General features: G+C 46.4%; 1 protein-coding gene across 3 annotated transcripts in view; it reads right to left on the reverse strand.

Moving 5' to 3' along the window:
* Positions 1 to 317: 317 nt before the first annotated feature.
* The window catches only part of LOC143422496 (lachesin), an 80631-nt gene continuing 53315 nt past the window's right edge, over positions 318 to 27633 (reverse strand). Inside the window, exons 3-8 of one of the 3 annotated variants that reach the window (XM_076893190.1) lie at positions 19157 to 19364; positions 13359 to 13517; positions 9274 to 9393; positions 8522 to 8659; positions 6533 to 6682; positions 318 to 714 (exon numbers count right to left, since the gene is read on the reverse strand). In XM_076893190.1, the coding sequence (XP_076749305.1) occupies positions 461 to 714; positions 6533 to 6682; positions 8522 to 8659; positions 9274 to 9393; positions 13359 to 13517; positions 19157 to 19364 (1029 nt within the window). In that variant the 3' untranslated portion in view covers positions 318 to 460. Of the gene's footprint in view, positions 715 to 6532; positions 6683 to 8521; positions 8660 to 9273; positions 9397 to 13358; positions 13518 to 19156; positions 19365 to 27633 lie in introns of all 3 variants that reach the window. The other 2 variants (XM_076893180.1, XM_076893200.1) reach the window with 2 other exon arrangements.

The raw sequence follows: 27633 nt of genomic DNA on the forward strand, positions 1-27633 counted from the left end.
TCGCCTCACTCGGTGTCGCGATAGGCCCTACGAACAGTCAAAGAGACAAAGGGGTTCGCAACAGTGTCCTTCAAAAATTTCCGAATCAAGAGTCGAATTTGCAGAACAGAATCGTTTGCCATTAGACATTTCCTCATCGCAACGCAAGCGAAGCTGTGCCTAACAAAAACAAAAAATGAGATCTTCGCATTCTTTGAAGTACAAGCTTCATCTCTCTCGAGTGATCCTTAAATGACACGTTCGACTCAATTTCCACGAAAAGTTCATTTGAAACGCAGATCACTTGTACAAGAAGAAACATCGAACCGATCGGTCCTCGACGCACCGTAACGTAAGCCCATCCGTGGTTCCACGTGAATCGCACTCTTGCGAATGCTACTCCCAGCTTGCGTTACCCTCCACGTTTCTTCTGAACGGTGAGCTGATCAACTTTAAAGCTTGATCGCGACCACGAAACAGCTTACGTCGACAATCCGCTCGCTAGAATGACCGTGATGGCCGCGACGCTCAGGTTCGCAAACAAACGACGATGGAAGAGCGACGAGGCGGTGGCCGATTGGAAATGAAGCTGCTCGTCGTCGTCGTCGACAGCCTTCAACACAGGCTCGTCTTTCATGCCCGCTGTGTTCCTCGCGTGACTGTGATCGATCTTCCAACTGTTCTTCGAGTCCCGCCTGGTGTTCGGTCTGCGCGTCGTCGGCGATCCATCGATCCCTGGAAAATGGGAATTTGTCACTTTAAAGCGGGGTGGAAATCTGAATTTACAGCGCGCTCGAAAATATCAATCGGTTCGTATCGATGGGATCGATAGATTTTGTTTTACGATCGGAAAACGATTTGTACTTGGAAGCCGATAATTCATGGCTTCCACCGTGATTTCGGCTACGCCGTGAATCATCGCATTTTGGTATTTTGTTATACTGGTATCGTATTGATCCTCGATACGTTTCATGATTCGAAAATTATGGCAATGAGCTGTTTGTTGAAATGAATTTTGTTGAACATTATTTCGATACGATTCGATTGCTTCGATCGGCAACAATTTCAGTTCCAAGTTGAAGTTAGCGTTGACGGAACTAGCTTTCGCGGCAAATATTTGTCCACGGAAGGAGATGCGACTGAATTCTACAAGCATCGGAGTTCAATTTGCTGAGTTGATGAATGAAATGCTAGCTGCTCAAATACATGTGGCCCACTTGTCTGGTGGTTACTTCAGTTTCTTCGCATTTTGCATTCGTATACAGGATATATGAATTTCTCGACAAAAGGTATCAAGATTCTGTTCATCGAAATATCCGTTCGAAGAGAAATCCAAAGTCATCAATTTTCTGGCGGTGAATGCCCGCATTCATTACCTAAGAGTGGCATTATTATTCCGATGCAACGGAAGCCACCGACTCGAGGAATAACGCCACGTGTGTGGCTCGCAACGAACAGGTCAACAAAGCAAGAATTATTCCACATCAAGGTAGGATTATAATCCTATTATGCCATGACAGGATATCGGAAAGCGCTTTTGATTGTCGTAGTCTACGGTAATCTGCTTCCGTAACCATTGATTTGATAAGCTCGCTTCAAATCCTCTTCTCCCGCGTGGTTTATCTTTCTATACCAAACTAACAATGTCGAGTGGGTATCTTTCGATACGCGAATATTCGTTTTCGCGAAATTTTCCAACTTCCCGCTATTTGGTCCGCTTACGAATAACCAGCTTAGAGAGCATTACGTAACATTTCATATTACACTAATCGCGGGGAGCATCCTGAAAGTATGCGATGTAAATTTGTACAACGCGTTGCTCGCGTATATTCCGCGTTCTAATTAGGACTTGGCGGACTTAAAGTTTCTTCCCGTTTCAGAACAGTGACGGGTGTACATCATAAATTCACGGGAGCAGTAAAAGTCGTAGTAAAGCTCGGAGTCAAGGGTTCGTTTCCCAAATTAAGTGCGCGTGCAACGGTTCTGTGCTGCGTAACAGTGTGCTCGCTTGCACGCGGCTGTAATACCTTGGAAAATCGTGAAAGAACGCTATACAGGGAGTGCTTTGACAGTACTTCCTTCGAGGAGAACAATTCCAATATCAATTAGAGACACGTCATGGTAATCGCGCTGATATTACTCGTATCTCGACAACTATAAAAAACCATTCGATACCCTCGCGAGAACTAATAAACCAGATTCCCTGGAAGTTCGACAGGTAACCTGCGTCACATCGAAACACGCACAGCATTATCTCAAGCCGCGGTCGGTGTCATAAAAACCAGGAGCATGATAAGGTCTCGCCAGTTTATGTGTAAAGTTTAATCACGGCATAAAAGTTCACACGTCAAACTGCAGTTCGAAATAAGGATCATCGCGTTGTATAGTTTCAGTTCATCTCTACGTACCGATTGCACGATCCTCTTTCGACTTCATAAAACTACAATCTCCCACGTATGGTCCCTTAACAGAGGAACCAAGAAAAGTAGGAAACAACCGTCCAAGCAATCGGTAGATCACTTTATAGATGAGCGAACATCGAGTGGAACAGCGCAAGGGATAGGTTAACGTAACGGATGGTTAACAGTTGTTACCGCCTGTTTGTCCGTTGATGAAGATCGTCAGCGGGCCGACGAAGTTCGCTCGAAGGGCTTAAATGTCCGTCGGATCGCGCCAACGATGGAAAGCCGCTTTGCGTCGATTCGCGGCAGCAGGGCGAACACGTGCCGTCCGCGATATCGAGTAATAACCGAGGGAAAAAATAATCGGGCCGAGGTATGCCGGCCGCGTTTCGCCTATTGAAACGTCGCGTGCTCGCAAAAGCCTGGCCGCGGTTGTCACATGCACGCTCGCTCGAAAACCTCCCCCTCGGCCCGGCCGCGATATTAATTCTCTCGTGCGCGGGCATCCGCACACGCCCGATCGAAAATGCACTTCTTTCAATTATTCCTTTAAAGGGACCGCGACAGCAGGTCACTGTCATCCGTGGTCAAAGCTCCTCGACGAGCTCGATGATTCGCGATCGTCGAACCAGATAATAACACCACGGATTGGACGACGTGATTCCTTTCATCGGACGATCCCGTGACGGTCCAGCCTCGTAAGAGTATGTTAGGGGATGAAGGTAACAGAGAGGTGACAGTATCGGAAATGGATAGAGCTGTGGTTTAATATCGATGTTCTGTGTTAACGTTTTGCTCGACGACTGAGTTGATAGGAGATTCGTAAGTATTTATGTACGGTGTGCAACGGATTTTTAGTCAGTTTGCGTGGTTGTCGATCGTAATTAAGTGCTCGAAGATTTCGTGCGAACGCGAATCGAAGGTTGAAGCGTAACACGCGCGTACACGGCGCTCGCTTCGATCGCAGATTTCTCTAATTGTAAGTAAATATTATTCCTCGTGCGCGGTTCGATGATCGAATTTACCCCTTTGTTTATGCAGATTCGCGTTGTTGAATTTCATTTCGACGGTGTAATTGCATTTGTTTCGACGATAACTCCGGAGTCACGTTTGCTCGCAATTATGAACCGTATTATAAATTCGATTCTACTTGCGTGCGCGCAAGTGTGGCGTTACATTAATGCTCTTGAAAATACCGTGGATCCTTGGCAACGGGAAATATTAAACGCATTTTAATTGCTATTAACGTACCGAGACCAATCGGAGCTGAAATCTGTATTTAAAAGTCTCGTCTCTGCTCACCGTTGTCTGGTAATCCGTTCCACTCGCGCTCGAGCGAGGCTTCCATCGAAATTAATCGACTTTAATGAAGCATATAACCAACGATCCGTTCCTTACCGCTAATTATTGCTAACGTTATTAGCCGACGTGTACGACACGGGAATGAGATAAGAGTTGGAAACGAAGCGTATGGCTCGAGACGTGACCCCAATGAAGCGTGAACCATTCAATTAGTTGGCAGGGTCAATTACTCGTGGGACGGTTCCACGGCTTGTCGCGCGTTTTATTTACAATTATCGATAATTAAGTGCATGCCCGGGCCGGGCAAGTTACCTCTTCCGATTCATATCGATCGAACGCTGGTTTTCGCTAAAACCGTCCTCGTTCCTCTGTCTACGAGGCTGAACACCCCCAATTCACCCTTTCCCGCGCTTTCTTGCCGCTCGGCACTCTAACCGGGCCACCGATTAATTATCAGCCAGAGCCGTGAATACACGCTCCGCGGTTTAATCGTATGCATGCCGTTCGAAAATCACGTTCCAGAAACCGTGAAATGCTCGTACGGCCGTGCTGATGGTAATGTAATGCGAGCCGGAATTGCGGAAATTTGAATGAACATTATTACATTATCGCAACGGTCCTCCCGGCTTCTGCGTTACGTAAAAATAATCGATAGAGTCGTAGGGTAATTAGAAGTCTTACTTCGACGAGTATTATCATCGACACTTTGCCACGAACCGTATAACGATTATTGTTCGAGTCGATTTCCGATCAGATCGATATCCGAAGTCATTCGAGCGGTCGAGCCTGTGCGAACGACTCTGTACAGGCGGATGACGTTTATGTTGGGAATTTGACGTGACAGGATGTGACGTGACGCGACGTTATACGACGCGTCATGATTTAAACCTGTCCAGGGTGCCTACTCCGTTGGTTTTAGGCGCAATCCCGACTCTTACGCGAGCAAATTACGCTGTTAACGTCGTTAGCTAACGAGAAGCGACTCCCAGGAACAATATTTCTTTTTAACACCCGACTTGTTAAGCGCTTTCAAAAGAATGCAAATGTTTGCAGTAGTCGGGAGAAAATATTTGGTGCAATCTGCTTAACAAGAACTGGTACACCCTGCGAGCGTGGCCGTAATGGACGAAGTTAGTCGATCGTTTCGATTAACAGAAATTATGATTTAAAAAGCCAAAACGATGAAATTACATGAAATCCGGGCACGTGAAGTGGAAAATGAAGCGCGTGGTGAAACATCCGCTTCTAAAATTATTAAAAGCATTAAAGTTGCCGGCGCTGAAATATGGAACGTCGAGAATAAACTCATTAAGATGCTCTATTTCCTTGATCGTCGGATGTTTCTAATTAGTAGAGCATCGTCAAATTTGCTCGAGCGAAATTACACACGGCTTTAAACTCTTTCCCGAAGTAAATAACGTTTAAACAGCCCCACCCCCCGTCCCCACCTAGCCGTGGGCGCGTATGTTTGTTTAATTAATCCAAATCTCACGGGTTAAATTACTTTCCGACCGGGGGAAAGAAGCGTCGCGATAATTAACAAGTTACAAAACTGAAGCACCGACGATGAGAGTTGGAAGTTCGCCAGTTATCAATAACACGTAACGCGTATTCAGCGTTGGAAATTTTTCGCGTCTCATCAAGGAATGAGAAAGTTTTTGCGCGAAACGAAAATGATTAACAGCACAGGAAAATGAGAACGAAATGATAAACATAAGTCCATCGTTCATTACTCTGGGAAATCAAGATTGATGAAAATTTGAAAATCGCGCGAATATTACGCTAGATCAGCTTCCGATTCAATTAGAGAGATGTAAAATCAATTATGAAAACCTTCGAAAGAGTAGGAAAAGAGCCGCGATATTTCGTATTACGAGCGCTAATTGAATGCATCGCATTGCATTATAATAACGGTTCCCATCGACTCGACTACAACGTATTTCTGATACTTTAGTAAAGCGATCGAGCCAGCTGGACGGCATGCATTATTTAAACAATTTCAAACCGTCCAAACGATCGATACCAATTGGCCATCAATTTGAGTAAGCGACACTCCACCCTTTTCACCGCTCGACTGTTCGCCGACGTCCATCTTTCAATTAAAAAACAGTGGCGGAAATTCTTGCGGTGCTTTCGATAATTAAGATGAATTAATTGACCGCGATGGAGTGGTCTGCGAAAAGGCAACGGCGAGCGGGGGTTTATCGATAAAATTCAAGTGGGCCTGGTCCGCCTTTCTCACCCTCCGCGGCACCCTCGATCCGATATTATAACGAGATTACGCCGATAACGAGAGCGTTTCGCGAATTGTTAAACGGGAAAGTTGCGCGGCTATGAAACTGCCGCGGAATTACGATCGTTGAACGAGCGATCGCGAAAGTAACTTCGTTCGATTTCGAACGGCGCGCGATATCTGTTGTCCGGACGTTTCCCTTAATTAAATATGCAACGCGATAATCGTAGGGACTGGAAGGGAGTGTACGTTTAGCGGTTGAATTAATCGATCACAGCTTTTATTGGATCCTCGATCTGTTCCAATTCTAATGAACAATTTGAATTACGAATTACATTAATGGCAGACGGTCTAAAGGAATTTTAAATAGGAACGAAATTTTTTAAAAGCCACCACTATGCGCCACGCGATTAATTATTCACTTTCAGAACCGTGACACATGGATGACGAGGTTCCGCGTGTAATACCGTTTCGTTCTACGCGTAACGGAATTTTCGATAACTACGATGGCTGTGTGATTTAAAATGTCTGACCTGTGCGCGCACTATCAAATTGGAGCGTGTAACCAAGCCTTCGATAAGGTTCGATCAATCGCGAATAATGGAATTCTACTTACTGTACAATTTAATTTTTCCATCGGTTTCGCCCAACGAGTTCGTCGCCACGCATCGAAACGATCCAAAGTCCTGCGGCCGCACGGATATCACAGTGAGCCTCATGGTAGTCTCGTATCCCTTCGGGATTGCCTCGACCTTATAGTTGTTGTCTGGAAGGGAAAAATGCAAAGCGCGAATAAACTTTGCGCGTAATTTTCGCCGGGTAATTCCCCAAACGGAAATATCAAAGAGGAATTTGCACGAGGCGAACCTGTGCAGCTAACATCGCCGCGCGTCTAAAAAACGATTTCAGACGTGACGGGAGTTTTCAAAGGAGTTTCATAAAATTCACGACCAATTGCAAGGGAGGCTGTAGGGCCTTTGTGGTAGTTTAATATTCCGAGCCTCACGAGGAACGTATTCTTACGAACAATCGTTCTCTGTAATTGAAAACCTCGTTCAATCTTACCGGCCCCGTGGAAGAATGCAATGAAAAAGCGGTTGATAAGGCTCATCGCGCGTAAATTACATCGTTAATCCTGCAGTCGTGTAATTACGGCGGTCGCCTGTTAAAAAGTTAATTGCCATCGCTTTATTATCAGGAAAGAAGGACGCGAGGGTAACGTCGGTTTCGAGTGACAACGAACCTTGTTAGTCGGAGTATTGACTCTACACGCAAAGTGTACCATGTGTCGGGTCCTCTAAACGTTATGAAACTCTGCGGGGGCAGAACGCGTCGGATAATTCGCGCGGCCGCCATTTTCTCTGCGACACTGATGGCGGCCGTGTCGGATATTCGGACGTTGTAACGTCTGACAATGCGCGAACGTCGGCTATTTACCTGGGACTTATCAACGCTCGCCTTGCGTTCTACGTTCCAGCGCGTAATAATTTTTCTATGGCCACCCTCCTTTTTGTATATTTGAACTTTCCGCGGGTCTGAACACTCCACGTCGTCCAATATTTTTTCCTAAGCGCGAGAGGCACACGGAGAAAATGCAAATTAGGTTTCATCGGACTTCGCAGGGACGTGTAATGTGACTTGAACAGAGAAATGTTTGGCGCAAGTTCTTGAGCGCGAGAGGGTTCCTTTATTAACGCCTATGAAAAAGGTATTAAGAGATCTAAAGAAAATGCTTCACGCGACAGCGGTTCGAATATTGCAACCGAGATAACTTCAAGAGATAATTGAATAACAGATAACGGACGAAGAACGTGTATTCATCAACGGATTATGAAACGAACGCGTTCAGTTCTGGCCTTGCGATCAATGTCGTATTAACGTTTCCGCAGGATGCTTCTTCCGGTAACCAATGAAACAAGCGCCGTGCGAGACAATTTCGCACCGCTCCCTGTCACTTTTTCACCGTTTCCCCGTTTTCTTGTCATTTGTTTCGTTCCATTCAATCCGCGAGTTTAACGAGTTTCTGTCACGCCACGGCGCAACTTTTTCCTCGCCCGTGAAGCCCGCTGGACGTATCAATTAATTCAGGAATAAATGTTTCCGTGCTGCGCGTTACAATTAAAGATGCCCGCGATTCGTAGAACGGAAACGAGAGTTAAGACACGCGCTCGACCGTGCGAATCGTTATTAATTCCGTCGTGTTATCAATTTAAACTAAAGCTCGGAGAGGTGACGAGCGCGCGTTCTAACTTTTCCCACCGACTTGAATTCCACGTGCACCCTTCAACAATTATCGCGAACGATCTGGGGTACGGCCACGGGGAAACAACGATGTCGCAGTGAAACAACTAGAGGAAATGTCATTGCCATGACTCGTACATAAACTTTGCACCCTGTTTTACAGCAGAATGCACCAGTGTACAACTAAAAGCCGCATAAAGTACGTATACATATCGAAGCGATGGGTCGCCGTACATATTTCTCGAAATATGTCCTTAAGAGAATTTTACAGGGCGAATATGTATCGTATTTCAAGTTAAATAAGAGAATAAAGGTGTACACGTGTGTTTTTTCTCTAATATGAAAGAATGCAATGTATACGTACCATTCGCAATCGTTTCGTTGGACGGCCTGGTCCAATAAGTGATCGGTCTTGGATAAGCCTCGCTGTGACACTCCAGGACAAGCGTTTGACCCTCGTAAGCGCCAACTAACTGGTTTTCAATCCATACCATCGGTTGAACTGCGAGAAAAACGATTGGACATCGATAAAGGTGACCGCGTCTAAGAAATACGTATATCGACGAAGGGAATAAACGAAGCTGACTAAATAATTTCTTCTAAATTCATTCTTGTTTCAATCAATCCTGAAGATCGTCGACAGCACGTCGTTGCGAGCGAGGAGCTTCGGCCAGGGGCAGAAAATATTTAAGGCGTTACTCGAATATGTCGGAAACAATGGTCCCCAGCATCTGTCATTCACAGCCTCCCAAGTGGCGTCATTATTGCACCGCAATTGCACGACAGATCCACGGCGACGTAGTCAGACCTTAAATTGCATTTTCCAACACGCACGTGTATAATGCATTGCTAGCGCTTTCGATTGTTTGCCTTTGTGCCGCGCCTGCGAACCGCTAGCTATTCCACGAGTCGAAGGATTTTTGGATCTAACCAGCGACTAAATTCTCCTCTGTCTCCTCGTCGCGATTGAATTCGAGGTGTCTCGCAAATAATTCTGTCCCTGGCCAGTTTCGCGGAGTACTTTCGACTCGCTGCAAATTTCATTTCTCACGCGATCGTTGCGCGATAGAATCTACGATACTGAAAAAAAAAAGCGAGCGTATTTCGGATACTTACAATGAACAATGAGAACGATCCGCTTGCTGACTGCTGGCGGCACACCGTTCGATGCGATGCACAGATACGGCCCCATGTGGGCGCGTGTGACACGCGTTATTTCCAACACCGAGCCCTGGACTACTGTAACAAAACGCAGGAACGTATACCACCGCGTGTTTCGTTTATTGGCCAGGCCATAAGCAGCGGCGCGATCGTTTAAAACTACAATGCCTCCCCTGAAAATCGCTATCGTGCCCGTGCAGCCTCGCAAACCTCGAAATGGGAGGGTAGCTGCCGCGTACCGCGCGACCGCGTAAAAGCCAAAAGCATTGAACAGTCGATTTAACAATAGGCACCGCAGCTAAATACGGATTGCGGTCGAATTGATGTTTGGTGTAAAGCTTTTTCTTGCGGAATAGAGGACCCGATATTATTATGCCATCGTGAGGAATTAACCAGATATAGATTTCTCGTTCACTTTCGCATCTCAAATGAATAGGACCGCCGTCGATGGTCATTAAATGTGATTATATTGAGAGCGACCATAATCGGATGGAAAATATTCGAACCAAGAGAGATGAAGACGCGATGCATCGCGGAAACACGAGTACGGATAGACGCTGTCGTACAGAGACGGCAAATCTCCTTGAGAGGTTTAATTAGATCGCTTCAAGTGGCGCCTAAGTGATGTAACCGTGGTCCAAAGGGATCGCTCCTCCGTGGCTCGCGAAATTACGCGTTACATTGCATCAATTTTTTTACAACCAGTAACATCTCCCTGCGGTTCCCGAAATAATCTGATCGAACATCATTGTTTCTCCAGGACCGTGCAATTACTCGCGCGAAATTTTATTCCGTTCCGACACGGGATTTACCATCCGATCCCTGCAACGGTATTTAATTAGTAACGCGGTACATAAAAGGTCGATATCGCGGAATTAATTGCTTTGGGATTCGGACAGCGCTACCGCGTGCAATGTACAATGTTGTTCAAATAATTGCAACCGATATTTTCACGCTCGTTCTAATGAAACGTAATAACATTCTCGCAGACGATCGAGCAATTGCGTCGTCTTAAAAGAGAAGGGGTTGTAATGTTTAAATTCGTTAGAATGGTCCTCGAGAAGAGAATGGAAAAGAAAAACGGCGGTCCATTAGCACCTGTTGAGAAGGACCGTCGAAATTCATTCTGCCTGTTGAACGGTTTGTTCTTGGACAATTACAGGAGTCTCGAACTGTCCCGAAATGACCAGCAGAGGGCATCGACGAGCGAGAGGCTTCGCTTTTCACTGGCCGTCGCTTGGTTCGCCCACTTGCGCTGGCTGTGGAACGACAAAACGCCGTGGATCGGTCAGAGAAGGTCGGCTGGGGTTAAAAAAAAAGGGGCGACGATGTACACGACTGATGGAATATTTTATTTTCCCTCTACTTATCGCCTAATGGAATCGCGATCGAATTGCTCGTAGCCGGAAAGCGACAGCTGCCGCGGGGAAAGCGAATTACAGAGAATAAAAGAAAGGAGGATCGGCGAATGCTTAAAACGATTCCTTAAAACCGGCCGCGGACGGTAAAAGATTCATCCCGTGAATAAATCACCGGAATTTCGTTCCTATCTTCTTGGAGCGGCAACGAAACTCTTTCCCTCTCGACTGTCTAGTCTACCATCCCGTCCTCTCCTCGCTCTCCCATTTTTTCTCATCTCGAGAGCCCCGCGACACGATACGTTCAACTGTAACGATTTCCACAACCACGTGATCGACGCTTCGCCGATTCTATCTTCATATATTCAACAATAAGGTTCGCGATTCTATGGTTTTCCAATAAAATAGCTTATTAAACCGTCGAGTCGAGTGGACGAGGAGCGTCGTATTCGCGAGTATTAGAAAAACAGAAACGGATCTTGAAAGTTGGCGCTGGAAGTAGCGCGGACTCTTGGATTGCGCGTTGATCCCCATCCCCGAGGCCTTTAAAACCGTCGGCGCCTTTGAAAAATCCTTTAAACCCCTCGAGACTGGTTCACGGGGCGCGACAATCCAAAATGAAGATCCTTAATTAACGGGGAACCTTGACCATTTATCTAGCAAAGGACACAAAGGAGCCGAGCGGTTCAAAAGCTGTCGCTACGGTCGTCCGAAAGAGAGGCCACAAACGCGGCGAAATTACCGCGGCGGGGCTCGTAGTCTTAACTCGAGTAGCCAACCTCGAGCCCTGGGAAGGAGCGTCGCTGGTTTGGGTGCGACCGAGGGAAGAATGGAAGGCGAGAAAATGGTCGACAGGTATAGAGGGAAAGAGTTAGGGTAACCCTTTAGCGTACGCACCTGTACGCCGTGTGCAATTCGAAACGTCCCCTGCACTTCCGTCTGCAATTAGTCACGAAACGGGTTGAACAGTCGCCAGCGACGGTGGATTCCGTGGGGCGGAGGGTGGACGAGGTGGGGTTCGGAGAAACGGCGTATCGGGCAAAGAGACGGGGCGAAGAAACGGAGAGGCAGCTGAATAATTCGAACAAGGGGGTGGCCCGCGAATGGTAATTAAGGGGCAAAAGGGACGGCGGGACGTGGGCGCTTTGACGGTTTAAAAATTGAAGCGCTGTTCATGTCGATTTCACGTGAGTGGAAACAGATAAAGCGCTGTTGGCCAGTGACCCGTGCATCGATTTTCGAATTCTTGGACGGGGACCAGTCTTTCGGGCAGCGTCCGTTTGAATTCGTTTCGTTTATGTAATCGAAGTATCGACGGATTAATTGAGGGATCCGGGTAACGACGTTTAATTGGCCGGACTCGTTTCTGAGGAGAAGATTAACACGGCCGGGAAGGAGAACGCGATGGCTGGGAGATAGGAAAGACAGACGGCTCGTTCGGAAGAGGGCTAACGATAGCGATCGATCCGTTCGACGATCCGCCGTCCAGCTATTGTTAGCAATTTATTAGCAATCTACTTTTGCCGGATTCGTGGGACGTTCGCGTGATTTGTTCCGACGCAAATTAAGTTTCTAATCGATTACGATCCTGGAACGACGTTTTTATCCGTCGCCGCTTAAAGGTCTTGGGGATCGATCTTAATCCTTGATTGGCTGCGGCATTCGATCGTACAACCGCGTTCGCGATGTACAATCTGCCACTCGTTTTATTATTGAAGTCGTTCGATTAAAATTGTGCGCTTCGTTGTTCGCCACGTAATAATTGTACGACCAGGCTACGTTAAAAATGTCACGAAGGTGTCTCAAATGGGATTGGCATTCTCAAACAGCATTACCGTAATCGCTGTAATCCATTACGGGACGAGGTGGATGTGTTAAGGAAATAGCGTGGAAAATGTTTAACTGGCATAGGGCGGAATGATTTTTCAGTAATGTTATTTCTGTTTCGTTTGCACGAGCGAGGGCGAAGTTGATGACCGAAAACACGTCGGAATAACACTGCGCGACATCCGTAAACGCATTACTACAACGCGTCAATCAATTACACCGGGTGAACTGAAAAGCATTTCAACGATCAATGCTTAACTGGATTCAGCATCGCTGGTAATGTCAACAGCGGACAATTTCAACGCACTCTTCGATTACACTCGATATTAATGAGGATGCGCCGAAATGCGAAAAACGATCAATTTTCGTGCCAACTATACAAATTATCATACCGCGTTCCCGTTTAACAGGGAGGAAACCGTGTTCCCCACGAGTCGCGTCGCTTGACACTGCAAAGTGGCACCCCAGCGATCGAGCGAAAGCGCCACGAGAGGAACCGGGATTTCATCGAGCCACGGAGATTGTAAGAATCCAGTCTCGCAGTAAAGATCTCGCGCAATCAGAGGGGGCGAGTCGTGTGTCTGGCTCAGCTCGATACGCCTGAGGAAAGGTCAGGAAAGGAATGGCCCGCGGCGGAAGCAAAGTGGCAATGTATGCAGAACGAGGTAGAGATCGAGCCTGGTAACAATGCCGGCTGATAGGGGGTTTCAAATGGTCGAAGCTTGGACTGAACGAAATGAATGAAAGAAACGAGGGAGGAAGGAACAGAAGGGGAGAAACATTTGGTCGAGATGGTAGCAGCAGCAGAGGAAGAGACGACGGAAAGCAAGTTCGGATGATCCGTTAACTACGTACCCTCGTGCGAGTTCGACAGGGTGATCGCGCCTCCAACTTCACGTCGCCACGTGACGGTCGGCTCCGGAGTACCAGTCGCGGCGCATCGTAACGTCACGTTGCTCCCTTCCCGCACCACCATGTCCGTGCTGGTAGAATCGTCCAGGATATCCGGTGGTACTGAAACAATGACCACATTGGATCGGCAGTAGCACGCCGGCAGCGCGTACACCGACACGCTCGAGCGCAACGGCATTCGCTCGGATAGATGGCTATCTAACCGGCATCAGGACCGATCCGCCGATGTCTCGCTGCGCGTTCGCAAATATTCTGCTAGGACATCAACGAATCGGGCCACGGCCCGCTCTCCCATGTACACAGCAATCCGATCGTAAAACCGGGTATCGCTCGGCTGATCGCGAATACGCTCGAACAGCGTTGACGCTACGACGTGCCTGCTCCACTTGTTTCCCCTCGCCCCATTACGCCGCGCTTAAGGTCCTCTCGATCACTTGCGACTAGCCGTACGACATTCGACCGTCTCGCAGCCACGATCTTTCAGCTTGTTGGCTGAATTTCATTTTCAAATTGCGTCGAGCGATACGTTTTACGTATCGGACGGTTAATGAATCAGAAGCTAGAGTTCAGAGACATTCTAGTTGGAATAATCGAACTGAAAAACGCGGCAATAGAAGAATTAATTGGCCATTATATGCTATTCTACTGTCTCGACTTTCTTTTTTTGTTTATGCAAGCGAGACGAAGGGACTGTTATAAGGCTTTGTTTTATGGCATTGATTCGTTGTAATTCGTCGCTCACTGGAATTTTAATCGTTACTCTCACCGTGAAAGGGAAAATAGTTTGTTTAGCACACGCTTGTAGTTGAACGACGTATTCTGAGGTACGAAAATAACCACGCTCTTCGATTTATCGATGCTTGTAGTGTCAAGCCAAGCAGGCAAAAATATAGGGATATACCAATAGTGAGCATAGGAAAAATTAAAGCGTAATCCTGCGGTTCGATCAATTATGAGTGGTGCACTGATCCTCTCGGTATCATTTTTCATTTCTGACATTTGAAGCTTACCAATTTATCTGCGATGCCATTTGTCGAAGCGAACGGGAAAACAGAAATTTCTCATTTCCTGCGTGAAATAAAAAAATTTATTCTCTCGTTTCTCTATCGAACACTCCACTTCGCCATTTGTTAAATGCTATTTTGATAAAACAATATAGATGTTCATGGAAGGGTCATGGATCAAACCCGATGCTCCACGTGATTGCTGCCACCGCTAATTGTACTATATACAATCGATCACTGAAATATAAAACTGTTACGTTCGAAAAGTTTGGGAAAAAATCGTTATCTTGTTACCGGTATGAAATGTTTCTTTCATGCGGGTAGAACTATTTTCTGTTTTTCGTACGTTTCCTATTTATTCATATAAAGCTCCGCGTTGGCTTGTTCCGCGTATGCTATTTGGATATACAATTTGATTAAAGTTACATTAAATATGACAAGTGAACATCCATAGAAGTGACAAGTGATATAGCGCAAAGTAAATTAAATAAAATTTATATCAAAACAGCAAATAATGGAATAAAATACAAATTTAATAGAACCGATAAGAATCACTTGCTAAATGTATATTTCGGATAGAATGAAATGAAACTTTTTCGGTTTCTGGATGAAATATTTTGTCAATCATTCGGGACATTCAACAAAAGAGTTTGCAGCGGTCATTTCTTTTTTGGAGCAAAATGAAAATTCCCATACTGTTCCGAAATAGCGTTGGATATTGCCTTGATTGCTAAATTTCTATCCTGCAAATTGACTCGGAACATGTTTTAATGGAAACATTCATAAATTTCGAAATATCAGCTATTTCAAAATATTTATAGAAATGTGTTTCTTCCAAATCGCTTTCGAATTGAAATATCGTACTAATATAAAACGCCAATCTGGAATTTATTGTACTTCAAATATTCTTTGAAAGCGTTTCAAACTAATTGGAATGGAAGACGAACACAGAATTTCGTTCGCAACTATAACACTTATTGATATAATAATTATATAGCTCTGTTTCTATCCGACATATAGATTAGAGAAATGATTAAATAACGAGAAACGTCACGATGAAACAAACACGGCGGTCATTGTGAAAACTGGAGAATTTCGCGTTTAAAGTTTTCACCGTTCTCATCTCCAACTACAGCCAGACGTGTCACACCAGAAGAGCAATCGAGGAACAAGACGGAAATTAGTTTTTAACGATCCTTAGAAACCTATATACGTGACAAATGATTCGAAGTTTGAGGGGAAACTTTTACGGTAGACACAGATGCCATTGTAGCTCTTCCCGTAGAAAAAGTACGTCCTCGCCTGCAATGGAAGGAAGATTATAATTCCTCGCTAGAATCGAACGAAATTTTCAACGAAACAATTCAACCAATTTCTCCCACGAAACATACCAATCGCTGAAACAAGTGTGAAATATACGCAAGCCTTTATTAATGCTATTCCTGTTTCTTATAAAGAGAAATATCAACGAGAGCAGTCCTTTTCGCGAAGCTCGCTATCCTGTTCCACCTGCAACTTCCGGGAGATGTGTCTGGAAGGTAAAGTAGTTCGAGAACGAACTTTTCACAAGGGAAGATCTTCGAGCGTAACGCGAACTTTTTAAACCAGACCTCGCGTAACTTGTTACGTTGATTAGAGCGATAGGTGGTCTTACACACGGACGAAAGGGTTTCAGAATTCTCGACGCGCTGAATATTAAACGACGACAAGGTCATTTATTAATCGAACAATTTCACGGCTTAAAAATGACTGCATTTTATCTCCACTCGGTAAATCTCCCCCCTCGAACACTCCACATCCTTCTTCGTCCAATGGGCGATTTGTGATACCGGCGATAAATAATGCAAGCCGATATTAAACGAGATAAACAATGCAACGAAAGTAAAACGCCTATATGAGTAACGAACTTTTTGAGGGGATCGAATAAACTCGAAGGCATCGGGAGAACAAAAAAAAAAAAAGGAAAAAAAGCAATCGCGCGAGGTCGGAGCAGGTCATAGAGGAGAATATCAAGCGACGCGGCGTGCAATTCATTTCGCGCTCTGGCTACGTCGGACGCAAACGGAGCGACAAAAAACCGTCGTATCCGCAGATAGTATATTTATTGATACGGCGAAACAATCGCGTCGAATTTATTATTTCGCGCGCGTTCGTGCCGTAGCCCTCCTTTCCGTGCGGCGTTTCGTTTTTTTCGCGGCGACCCCTTTCCACCCTTTCCGGCTCGCGCGGAGCATACGTTCAATCCGCGGGGCGACGGAGTTATTTTAAAGCCGCTCGTGAACCCGTTCCACGGACTTCGTGTGCGACTTCATTCGAAAGTTCGGCTTGGAAAGCCTCTTACAATTAGTAGAGATGAAGATCATTTTTAAAGTTCCGTTGGCTGCTCTCGGCCTGGCATGGAACTGGATCCAGATCGTATGAACGGCGAGGTGAATTTGAAACTTATAGAGGATAGCAAATGTGTATTTCACCATTCATCGTCGAAATCTCAACGACAGTTGTCCGATTAATTTCTACAATGAACGTTGAACTAATGAGAAGCGAGAGCGCGCAGTTTCGTAGCATTCAGGGGTGAAATAGGCAAAAACGCGGGGGAACAGAAAAACTGGAAGAAAGAATTTGACGATAGTTATTCGCGATAAGCTCGACCATTTAAGATTGCCAGCCGCGACGTCGCGTTTAAAAAATTCTGCTCGACGGCACGCTCGAGACTCGCGCTTCGATTCCCTCTATCGGCTAATGGAATTTCGAGAATTCCATTCGAAAGTTAATCGCGTGTTTGCGTTTCCGGGGCGTTACCGCGGAACGTATTTAATTACACGCAGGAACAGCCCGTTAACTAATTTACTCGTGTCCATCTCTCTACTCGTGGCTGCAACAACACTTCCGGTGCCATGCAAATATAATCTTGCCGCGTTTATGAAATCATCAACGTCCGCGGGGCGTGCAGCTGTAACTGGCGCGAATCGCTCGAATTATACATACGTGGACCGTGTCCGCGTGGTCGCTTAAGCCACCCCCGCCCGCCATTTCGTGTGACAAAAATGCCAGGCCCGATCGACCGCGGAATGATAGACCAATTTCAGCCCCGGTGCATATCCACTCCACCCATTTCTTACGCGGCGCGCAACGGTGACGGGCCGATCGTCGAAACCGATAAAGAAGAAATTTAACGAGGGGTTACGAGTGGGTTAAGCCATACGCTTCTAGCACGCGTTCTGCCGTGCTCAGCGACTGGTAAATGGGCCCCTTGCAGGCCGGTGGGCACGGCCAGTTATTAAGGCGAGGAGCACGAGTCGCCAGGAAGGTGTTTAATAGCCCACCAAGAGTACAATCGCCCCTCGAAGGTTTTGGTACGCGGCGTACACTTTACATACATTTGCATCGCGCCGTTGCAAACACAACATCAATCTAGAAGCGGCCACGGAACGACTGTACCTCGAGGTGTCTCTATCTCGGCGCAGGGACTCTTTCGCCTGGCCACTTTTGATTATACCGTTCTGAATGCACGTTGCACGCTAAACGCTTCCCACGGACCCGGTTTTCTCTCTTCCTTTCCACCATTTTTTCTTTATTTTCGCTCGTTCGGTCTCGAAAAAATTTGCAAGGGGTGATCAAGATACTCGACGACAGCTCTAGTCGCTTTAGCTTGTAGATGACGTTATAGTTATGCATGCAGGATTTGCGATCGCTGAGGAATTCATAGTCCGGGGGCTCGTTTGCAATCTCGTTAACATCGGTCGTGGCCGGGGTGTTAACTGGTATTCGCGCAGACCAGAGCAGGCACTTTTGGGTGTACACGCGTTCTTCGTTTACCTTCGCTGAGTTTCGTTTGAAAAATTTCCATTACACGACGCAAACAACTTCCCGTCGCATCGACTACCCCAATTTGAAACGGGGATGACTCGATACAGATTGCTCGGGTAACATTTAACCGCGAATTTTCAACGGGTCCGTGGATCCTGTACAGAGGCGAGTCCGATGGCGGTAGAGTTGCGAGACAAACTGCCGGCGAAATAATCAGGGATTAAATATCGGTGTCGCGTAGTTGTAATCACGGACCCTCAGCGGCGCTACCGTGGATGGTAAGGCCACCCTAGTTGGCGAAGTTTGACAAGTTGGCGGTAACAGGAACGGCGCAACCAAGTGCCAAGAAAGTTCTCTAGAAGGATCAGTTGATGCATGGCCGCGGAAGAAGGATGCCCCTGCCAGGCAAAGGACGTGTTCCGCGGGACTAGAGCAAGTTACGTATACACGGAAAACGCTGAATCCGCCTGGGTGCTCGCTCGAGTTTTGCAAGGAGTCCGAGGTGCGACGTAGCGGCCCCGCGCGATACAAGTTCAACGGGCATTCGCAAACGCGCGATTCGCTCGCAAATATTTGCTGTAACGACGAGTCTATCCAAGCCCGGAAATTCCCTCACGGACACCCTAGCGACGGGGTAAAATCTGAATTTCCCCGCCACCCTCGAAATCCAGCTAACCGCGAACAATTAAATGCCCAGGATTCTTCGCCCGTTGTCACCGTGAACGATATCTGCGAATACGATGGACGACTTCGCGCAGAATTATTACATTCCTTCGCTATTCTTTACGTCTTCTCGCTCGTTAATCATAAATTTCAAACGTTGCAAGACAGATGGTTACGCGACTGTAATTCTGTATCGATCGCGCGTCAAGATCGGATTCTAATTGCCATTAATTATTAAGGGGGATGATATTGTTAACGATTGATTACCGACTACTTCGAGGAATCCGGTGTTGCTAGACATCGGGTCGGTATTGACTTGGCACATGTACCATCCCCTATCCGTCTCCCTGGTGTCCCTGATGTGAAGAGACCATATGCGATGACCGCTATGTGTCACGGCGATCCGATGATTCTTCGTGATAACGTGCGTGGCGATCGTGAGGATCGTCTGTGTGTCCACTCGCAGCCAGGCCACCTACGGAACAAAACGGGCCAAGTATTTCCATGCGCTCCGCGCGACCGTCGCCGATCCGTCGAGAAATATTAGGAGCTCGTTAAAGACTGGCGTTGAATATATCCTCTGTCATAAGCGCAAACAAGTTCTTGGAAAGGTAATTTAACTTGAAACGCATGTCGTTGCGAAACTTGGGCAAAACTAAACTTGTTATTCATCGGCGACGTTGTAATCTAATTTTGCGCATCTAACTTGGAAGAATTTCCGAATTGCGTGAGGCATCGGAGAAAGATGGGGCCCGTATTTGACGGTGCACGCTCCTCGCCGAGGCGGAGGATGAAATGTTGACTTTTATCGATCCAATAGCGGCTCCGGTATTTCGAGATATATATGTAACGACGAGAAGAATGCATCGACCGTCTGCTATATAAATACACACGCGTGAAGACGAGAATTACAAGCAAATTTTAGTTGCGCCGTTGTTTGCGCGTTCCGGTCGAATAAAAAACGCGAACGTTACTAAAATGAAACTCCCGCTGCGAAATAAAACAAAAAAAAAACGTATCAAATGAAAATGAAAATAAAAACCGCCACTCGACGGACCGAACGGACAACCGTGTTCATAAATTCAATTAAAATTCGCGGAAGAGAATCAAAGAGTGGCATTTACCCGTTGCGAAGCAACTCGGTCGGCGATGCGCTCGTCAAGTGACGAAGAAAATGAGGAAGAGCGATAAAAATAGTCGCGCAAACGAGAAACCGTGAACGCGGTTCCAGCAGGCCACGATTGTCGAGCAGATCAAAAGAAATAACAATTTGCCTGACCTAAATGTCGCCGTACATACACTCCAAACGTGGCTTCCTCTCGGTAAACGCGAAACGCCGGCGAACGCGTTACGAAAATGCCGCCTAAACGTTCCTCTCTCTCCGTTGCTCTTGTTTTATTCAATCCCCGCCACTTTTGCTTACAACTACGGGCTGGGCATTACTCTTTTTGGACCCGAACTTTCGCAACCGGCACGCATTGTCCCGCCTCTACACGGTTCCAAGACGTTCCTCTGAAAGTATACCGCGTCTCGCGGTTCGAAGAGGACAGTGCAGGAGAGGAGAACAGAGATTTCACCGTGGAAACGAGTCCACACGCGGGCTACATTTATAAACGCGACGGTTCCACCAGCCTCCCAGCTCTCTCTCTCTTCTCTGTCCACCCTCCCTTTCGTTATTTCTTCTGGAACATTTCCTTCGCCCACCTCCGCCTCTTCCCACCGGTGACTCATTGTCCAAGTGCTGCGACAATGTGCTCGACGTTACCAACTGCGCTCGTTACACAGAGAGGAAAAACTTCCGCGGCAAACTCGTAATACACTCGACGCCGTTTTAAACCGTCTATTTCTTCTACGCCACCACGCCCACCGCCCAGGCCCTCCGTTTCACCGGTTGATTTCTTCCCCTGGAATACACGCGGGCAGCATCCACTTCATCCACCACAACCGACTCGAGCCGTGGGCGATGGCGCGTCGCGCGTAACTCGCCTGGCGGAGGGCCGCGTGTTGGTGTCCACATACTTTACACCCGCATTATCCCGAGGACGTGGCTAGGACGGCCTACACTGCCGTGGAACAGTGGGAGCCGTAAGAAAGGAACGTTTCCGAAGGTTCCGCGCGCGAGCTCCTTTAATAGAACAAGGGAGAAGAGGCGCGAAGCGACGACCGACGCGTCGCGAGAGGCGCTCGAAAGACAGCGGTGGAGACGGGGCTGGGGGCAACCCAGAAAAGGGAGAAAAGGACAAAGCAGAGGGAACTCGCAAATCGTCCGCGCCCGCTTCAATGTTAGCTCAACGCAGTTTGCCGGGTCTATTGTTTAGCGGATGAAAAATATCGCTCGCGGATACGACGGTTTTGTGGAACGGGGCGACGGTTTTAATGATTGTTTTAACGATAATGTAACCAGGCGCGGTGTATTTTAGAGATAATAGGATTCACCAGTTTGAGGAAATTGTAAAGCGCCAAAGAGAAAATTCAAAGACACCCGGGGAATGATGGATTCGCTTGGTTCGGTCGGTGTTATCGGACCGACTGTCGTTTCCCTTTTTCGGGCCTTGGAAAATTGTACACGCGAATGGAAACGCGAGATAATTAACCTTTTTACCGAATAGAATAAAGCAGTTCGATTTCGTGATCCGATTAGATTTTTTTAAAAATATAACTCATTCCTTATCTAACAGGATATTACTTGGTTCCATAGAGTAGTACAATCAGATTACATCGTTCACTTATTAAACGCAAATTAATAACGTAGATAGTGGTTTTCCATTTAACAAGACCGTCAATCAACTCATGTACCAACCTGATAATTAATTACTTAACTTACTCAATTCACTTCGCTCTTCCCCGTTCCCTCGGCTCTTATTTTTCTCATTCGGTTGCTATCCGTTCCGGCTAGATACTGATGATGCAGTTCTTTAATTTACCCGGATACTTGGAGTCTTCCCGCGGACCCCACCGGCGTGAAAAATGACTGGAGAAAGTTCCACGGGGAAGAATAGCCCGCGGTAGCCTCGCAATGATCGCTCATCCTCTCCTCTTCGATTCCTCCTGCTATCTTTCCTCGCTCGCGTGCACAGTAACCGAGTTCCCCGATAATCAACGCGAGAACGAGCACTGGCTACGAGTTTCGAGGGATCTCCAGTGATCGAACAGCTGTTGGCGTCCAGATCGGAAATTTTCTTGTCGCGGTCCTTACGTTATCGTCCTCGATATTCATGTCCATAGAGATAAAACCACTGAGGAGGGACTAGAATGTCCAACGATTGAACTCGAACCCAAGCGAGCCCGGTTTTAACGCGCGCGACTCGGTCAAGTTATTTAAATTAACCCGATAACAACGTAAAACGCGGTTGAATCGAATTTGCATAACTCAAGTAACTTGTACCTAATTTATACGGTTAGGTTCAAGTATGGTTAGCTACACTAGCTTAACCCCCGGTTGCGGTGTACGCGTACACGATAACTGATACAGATCTACAGAGTTAAGTTAGTTGATGTAATTGAATTAGGTTTAATCTGGTTAATTGAGCTGAGCAGCACTTAACGTGGTCGGGATATCTACTTGGACTTAACGAGGGGTAACTTATCGCAATCCTGCGATACCAGCGCTCATCTTCGTAGTCAAGATCGTCTCTACGTTTTATCAGGGTCTAAGCTTGTATATTTCTAAGAAGAACGTATCCGTTGAATCGCAGAGAAGAACGGAAGGTATACGTCCGGCCATATTGTGTCGAGGAAGAGGAAGAACAACGAACGTCAGAGGGTTGTCATCGTTCGTATCCCGTATGCCACGCGGAGGAATCATTGAACGCGGCAAGGTATTGCTCGTAACGAAAGAGGCATATTGGGTTATTCAAATTTCCTTGCGGCGTGGCACGCCGCTGGAAAATATTGAATATTCCGCCGTGTAAATATTGGAAATTCTGAACGATGGAACACAGGCCGTCGGAGTATCAGCCGTTGTACAGCCGCGGGTGTACTGGTAACCGGTATCCATAGAACGTTTACGAGCGAAGCATCTCGAACGGGCGTCACCCGTGTTTTTCAGCGTCGCCGTTTCCGTTTGCATTGAAAACGGAAATTCGACGCGGCTACCGAGATTGGTACCGGCGCGACGATACATGAAACGCGCCCGCATCGTTTGTCCTTCGAGCCGCGCGCGAATTATAATATTAACGCGTGATTTCCCGTGAATCGCGAACGAGAAACCGTGAATGGCCACTGGGAGAGCGTCGAAGAAAGCGGAGGGAATTTTTGAATAGGATGAATCAGTCGAGTGGCTTGCGTTTATATTTAGATTGCAGATATTACCAGAGGCAGAGGAGGTGCTTTCTTGCGGAGAGCTGTAGGGTGTGTAATGTGTAGGATTCGCCTTCAAGTTCGAGGTAATTTAGTGTTACTGCTATTTGTAGCTTTAGTTGGGCTAGAATAATGTACCAGAGAATTCAAAGGTTATACGCCAAATGCGAGATAGTATCTGGAAATTTAGCGCGCCGTGTCTTTAATTTCACATCGCGTTGCCTGCTCTATTTAGCACTGTCCAGAAGTTCCACATCTGTTATCGTATGTGTATCTGAACTTCTTTAACGTTTTACAATTCTACGAATATCCAAGGTATTTTCCATACTTGAAATACGTACAGACACTTGTGTCTGATTCGCGTGTACGCGCTACGTGCGCGCTCGAACGTGTACGTCGAAAACGCAAATCCTCGATAAGATAATGAATTGAATGAATAATCAGATGTCCGCGTGTAATGGAAGCAACGAGCACATTCACGAGGTAGCATCGACATCCTCGTTCCCATTGACGCGTGAAAGTTTCAAGAGGCAAGCTGAAATACCGTGGCCAACGCTGACAGCGGAGGCTTCTGGTTATCGGAGGGCAGCGGGAGATAAGCATCTGTCTGCAACGCGAAAGTTAGCCAGCGACAGGGGACGAAACAACGGAGAAGTGGGACAGATGAGAAGGGTGGATTCGATAGCTGCAAGTGGAGGAGGATAATTAGCCTCGGTGGAACAATCCGCATAATTATCGTCCGCGGTGCGTCTGCCTCTGTCGAAAGCTTTTTACCCCAACCCTGTACGGGCGTCCCTCGGCAAACCGGTTCGGTCGTTTTACATCCGTCGGTGAACAGTCCACGAGATCGGAACACGGTATCACGTCGATGATCCGAGCGACAGCCAATGAACCGCTTTTAGCTAAACAAGGAATACACTGTTAATTGTAATCGCACGTGAGCCGACAGTTCAGCTAATTACAAAGGTAATCATCGTAACGAATGTCGCGTACAGATAATCCGTTGGTGGACGCATGCCAGAACGAACGGGCAAGCACGGACGGTTTCGAATTGCCAGGCCAATGCCCGTGCTAAGGGGACCGTTCATTAAGAAATTAATTAGGTTTCCCCTTAACGTGATTAATGACGGTGTTTATATTTTTAAGCCGATCGGAACTCGTTTATCGGCTCGATTTTAATTCGGGCTCTGTGGGCTGCCCCGTTAAATTGACGAATGGGCAAAGTATCGGTGGCAGAAATGATTATACGATATCGAAACGGCGCGGTACGAACAATGCCGCGGGAAAGCACGCCGGAAACAATTAAAACTTTCGAACACAAATAACATTTCAAAAATATAATCTGACGCAAAGGGAAAGTTGTTGCGTTAGAAAAGTTACTTCGATAAGTTCCAGCCCGGGAGTAACAAAGTGAAGGCAAATTACTCTTTAAATTACTGCGTCTCGGAAATGCAGCAAAGGGGGGTAATTATCTGAGCAGCAGTTATTTAAAGTGAGATGCTTAGAATATCACGTTTCTAATTTCTTCCGACCTTAACACGCACCGCTGAAGACTTCTATAATTACCGTTCTTAAACGCTACTCATTTAAATTTACAAATTCCACGGAACGTTCACGCGAATCGCGTTAATATCGCACATAGGCTACATAAATCATCGCGTAATCTGCATCAAAATTAAATCGACCCTTTCGCAAATATAAATCCTACTTAATATTTCGCGAGTTCCATGTACAGGGGTATTATTAATTACTTAAACTACCTAAATTCGTACCATACAATATCAATCGCTACGCGAGATTAAAAACAAATATAACCCTCCACACCCCATGTCGCACATCTCTGCACGCATATACACATATACATGTCACTTCGTCATGTCCATCATCATAATCGAGCCTCGAAAGAGACCGCGTTCGCTTAACCTCGGTCTGACGACGCTGTCGAAAAAGCGTCACTTCAGTCGCGATTTCCAAGACGTAGGAAAAGAGAAGAAAAGAGAGGAAAAAGGGGGGAGGTGTAGCGTAACGGGATCAATTCCTGGTGTGTACGATGCTGTCTCGCAGGGTGACACTCGGCTAATACACAGTTGCTTATACGCGCTTTGCCCGAGATCGCGGCGGCCTCGACACGCTTGACGGATAGCAGCGTGATATCTGTCAGACAGCGCACCCCGTCCCGATCGGGACAACCCGTAAAAAGCATTCTCCCAGGACCCAGGGTGTACCTTGACGGTGTATGGCGTTACTCACGCCGCCGTCAGACATCATTTTTCATATCTCGATCCCCGGGTATATCCGCCGGTAGAACGGCTGACATTTTCCTCCCCATGTCTGACGTCGACAATGTGCTGGCGTTGATTGAATCGTCGAACGTCAAGGTGTCTCCCCTACACCGCGCTATACGCTCTCCTCGCCCTCTGCTTCTTTCACCCTCTCGACCCTCTTACATTCAAGACTTCGCTCGGACTCTGTTTGCCCTTTTTCTGTTTTTCGATCAGGACACAGCCTCTGCGGGGAGATGGATATCTCGTGTTCCAAAGTGAAACACGATTACCATTAAATTTCTCTTGTAATAATTCTAGTGACGGTTTCGAGTTCCACGTGCTGGAATTTTGTTGTCGTTTTTAATGCGATACAGATCCGTAGTTTCGTAGGACATTGCTGATCATACAAAAGCGATGAGGTTCTATTTCTCGTGAAGAATGCTTTTGATCTACGTGGATTCGACGCTGACGAGGATCGTGTGTCTTGAAACATTAGTCACTAAACGTCCCTGGTGATGTATTTTCTGCGACTATAATCAAGCATGCATTGTGCGCGCTCGAACTTCGTTGATCCCTCAACGTTGATGGTAATTGTGGCGTTACAGGATGAGTAGCATGTTTATTGTAATATCGTATCGTGTTTGGTACGTTTGCTACGTGCTTTAATTACACGAGAAATGACCTATCGACTGCCGCGGGAAGTATATTGCAATTCCTCTTAGTAAATTTCCTTTCAACTTTGCATCATTCGAAATCACCTGCCTGAAAATAGACGGACCTTCTCGTTGAAAAACGTTCACTGTTAATAACGGGAACAAGTTGTCTGGAATTGGTCATGAAGATTAGGGCCACCTAGGACATTCAGTCAAAGACAGGTCACACAAAAGCTCGCCAGTACTTCTCCAGCTTTCCTTTGAACGCGAACCAAAGCGGCGGTGACTGGCGACCAAACAATTTGCAAAGAGGATTTCAAAGGAAATAGTTGAAGCGCCAGTCGACAGCGTTAATGGGATTTTGCTGTAACGGAAGCTTTTTTGGATGTCGCGGCAAAAAGTTAAGAGTAAAAATATGCGCGCCAGCGGTAATAGAGGTACTACATGATGTATATACAAGAAACGAAATTCGAACATTAAAAAAAAATAAATAAGTAAACAGGAAAACAGTCTCGCAACGAGAAAAAATGAAGTAATAGTTTCTGTAAAAACCACCATTCCTGCTGTCTACTATCTGCAATTTAAAGAGTAACGTGCCCAGAGAAACGCTCTTGCGAGAATAAAACTATGAGCCACTCTGTTTCCACGATTCATACGGCGCCTTATTAAAAGCCGTGTAACGAAACATTAAATAAACGGGTTTAATTATTCGCTAACTGCCTGAACGTGTGTCGCTTACCTCCGCGAGATTTTCTAACCATCCCCGTGCTTCTAATGAAGTATGAACGATAAAAATAATCCATTCTTCGCGCAATTTCATCTCTGTTAATTTGTGGAAACCCGCGGGCTGCCAGAGGGGAAGACGGAGGCCGCGCAATTTCCACAAAGCAACGCAATTATCATTCGCTGGATTTTAAACGCCTGCGTTTCACCCTGGTCGCCGCGGATTTAGTTAACGTTTCTTCGCGATCATCGCGAGGATTTATTTGACGGTGGTTCGCACTTCATGTTTGCATCCTCCTCTTCGAACTACACGAGTGTCATTAGCCATATTCACAGTCGAACATGAGTACAGCGAGATCCCACAATGTGGAAGTGTAGTAGAGTCAGTCAGCTTCCAACTCCCTACAGCAATACACTGTCTTTCAATGATCCAACTATAATTAGCTAATTTACGACCCTGTTGCACTTAATTCCCAGGCAGATCCGTTAATTTGCCTCAATAGTGAAGTCTCTAGTGTCATCCAATGAAACGTCCATAGAGAGATGTACAGATCTTACTTAATTTAAGTGAAGTGTAATTAAACAAGTTGAGACTGAATTTGAAACTGTACCATGCGATGCGAGCGCATATTTTCCAGTCAGGAGCATCATCTCTATAGTATAACGTCAAAAGGCAAGAGTGGATATTAAAAATCCTAATTCACCTTATATTCTTACTTTTTATTGCAGCTGTAAGATATATGTAAAGAATATGTTGTCGCAGCAATTTAATTTCGATCCGGTTTCGAAGTGCTGCGAACAGTCG

Source organism: Xylocopa sonorina, chromosome 1, assembly GCF_050948175.1.
Source record: "Xylocopa sonorina isolate GNS202 chromosome 1, iyXylSono1_principal, whole genome shotgun sequence".
NCBI lineage: Eukaryota > Metazoa > Arthropoda > Insecta > Hymenoptera > Apidae > Xylocopa > Xylocopa sonorina.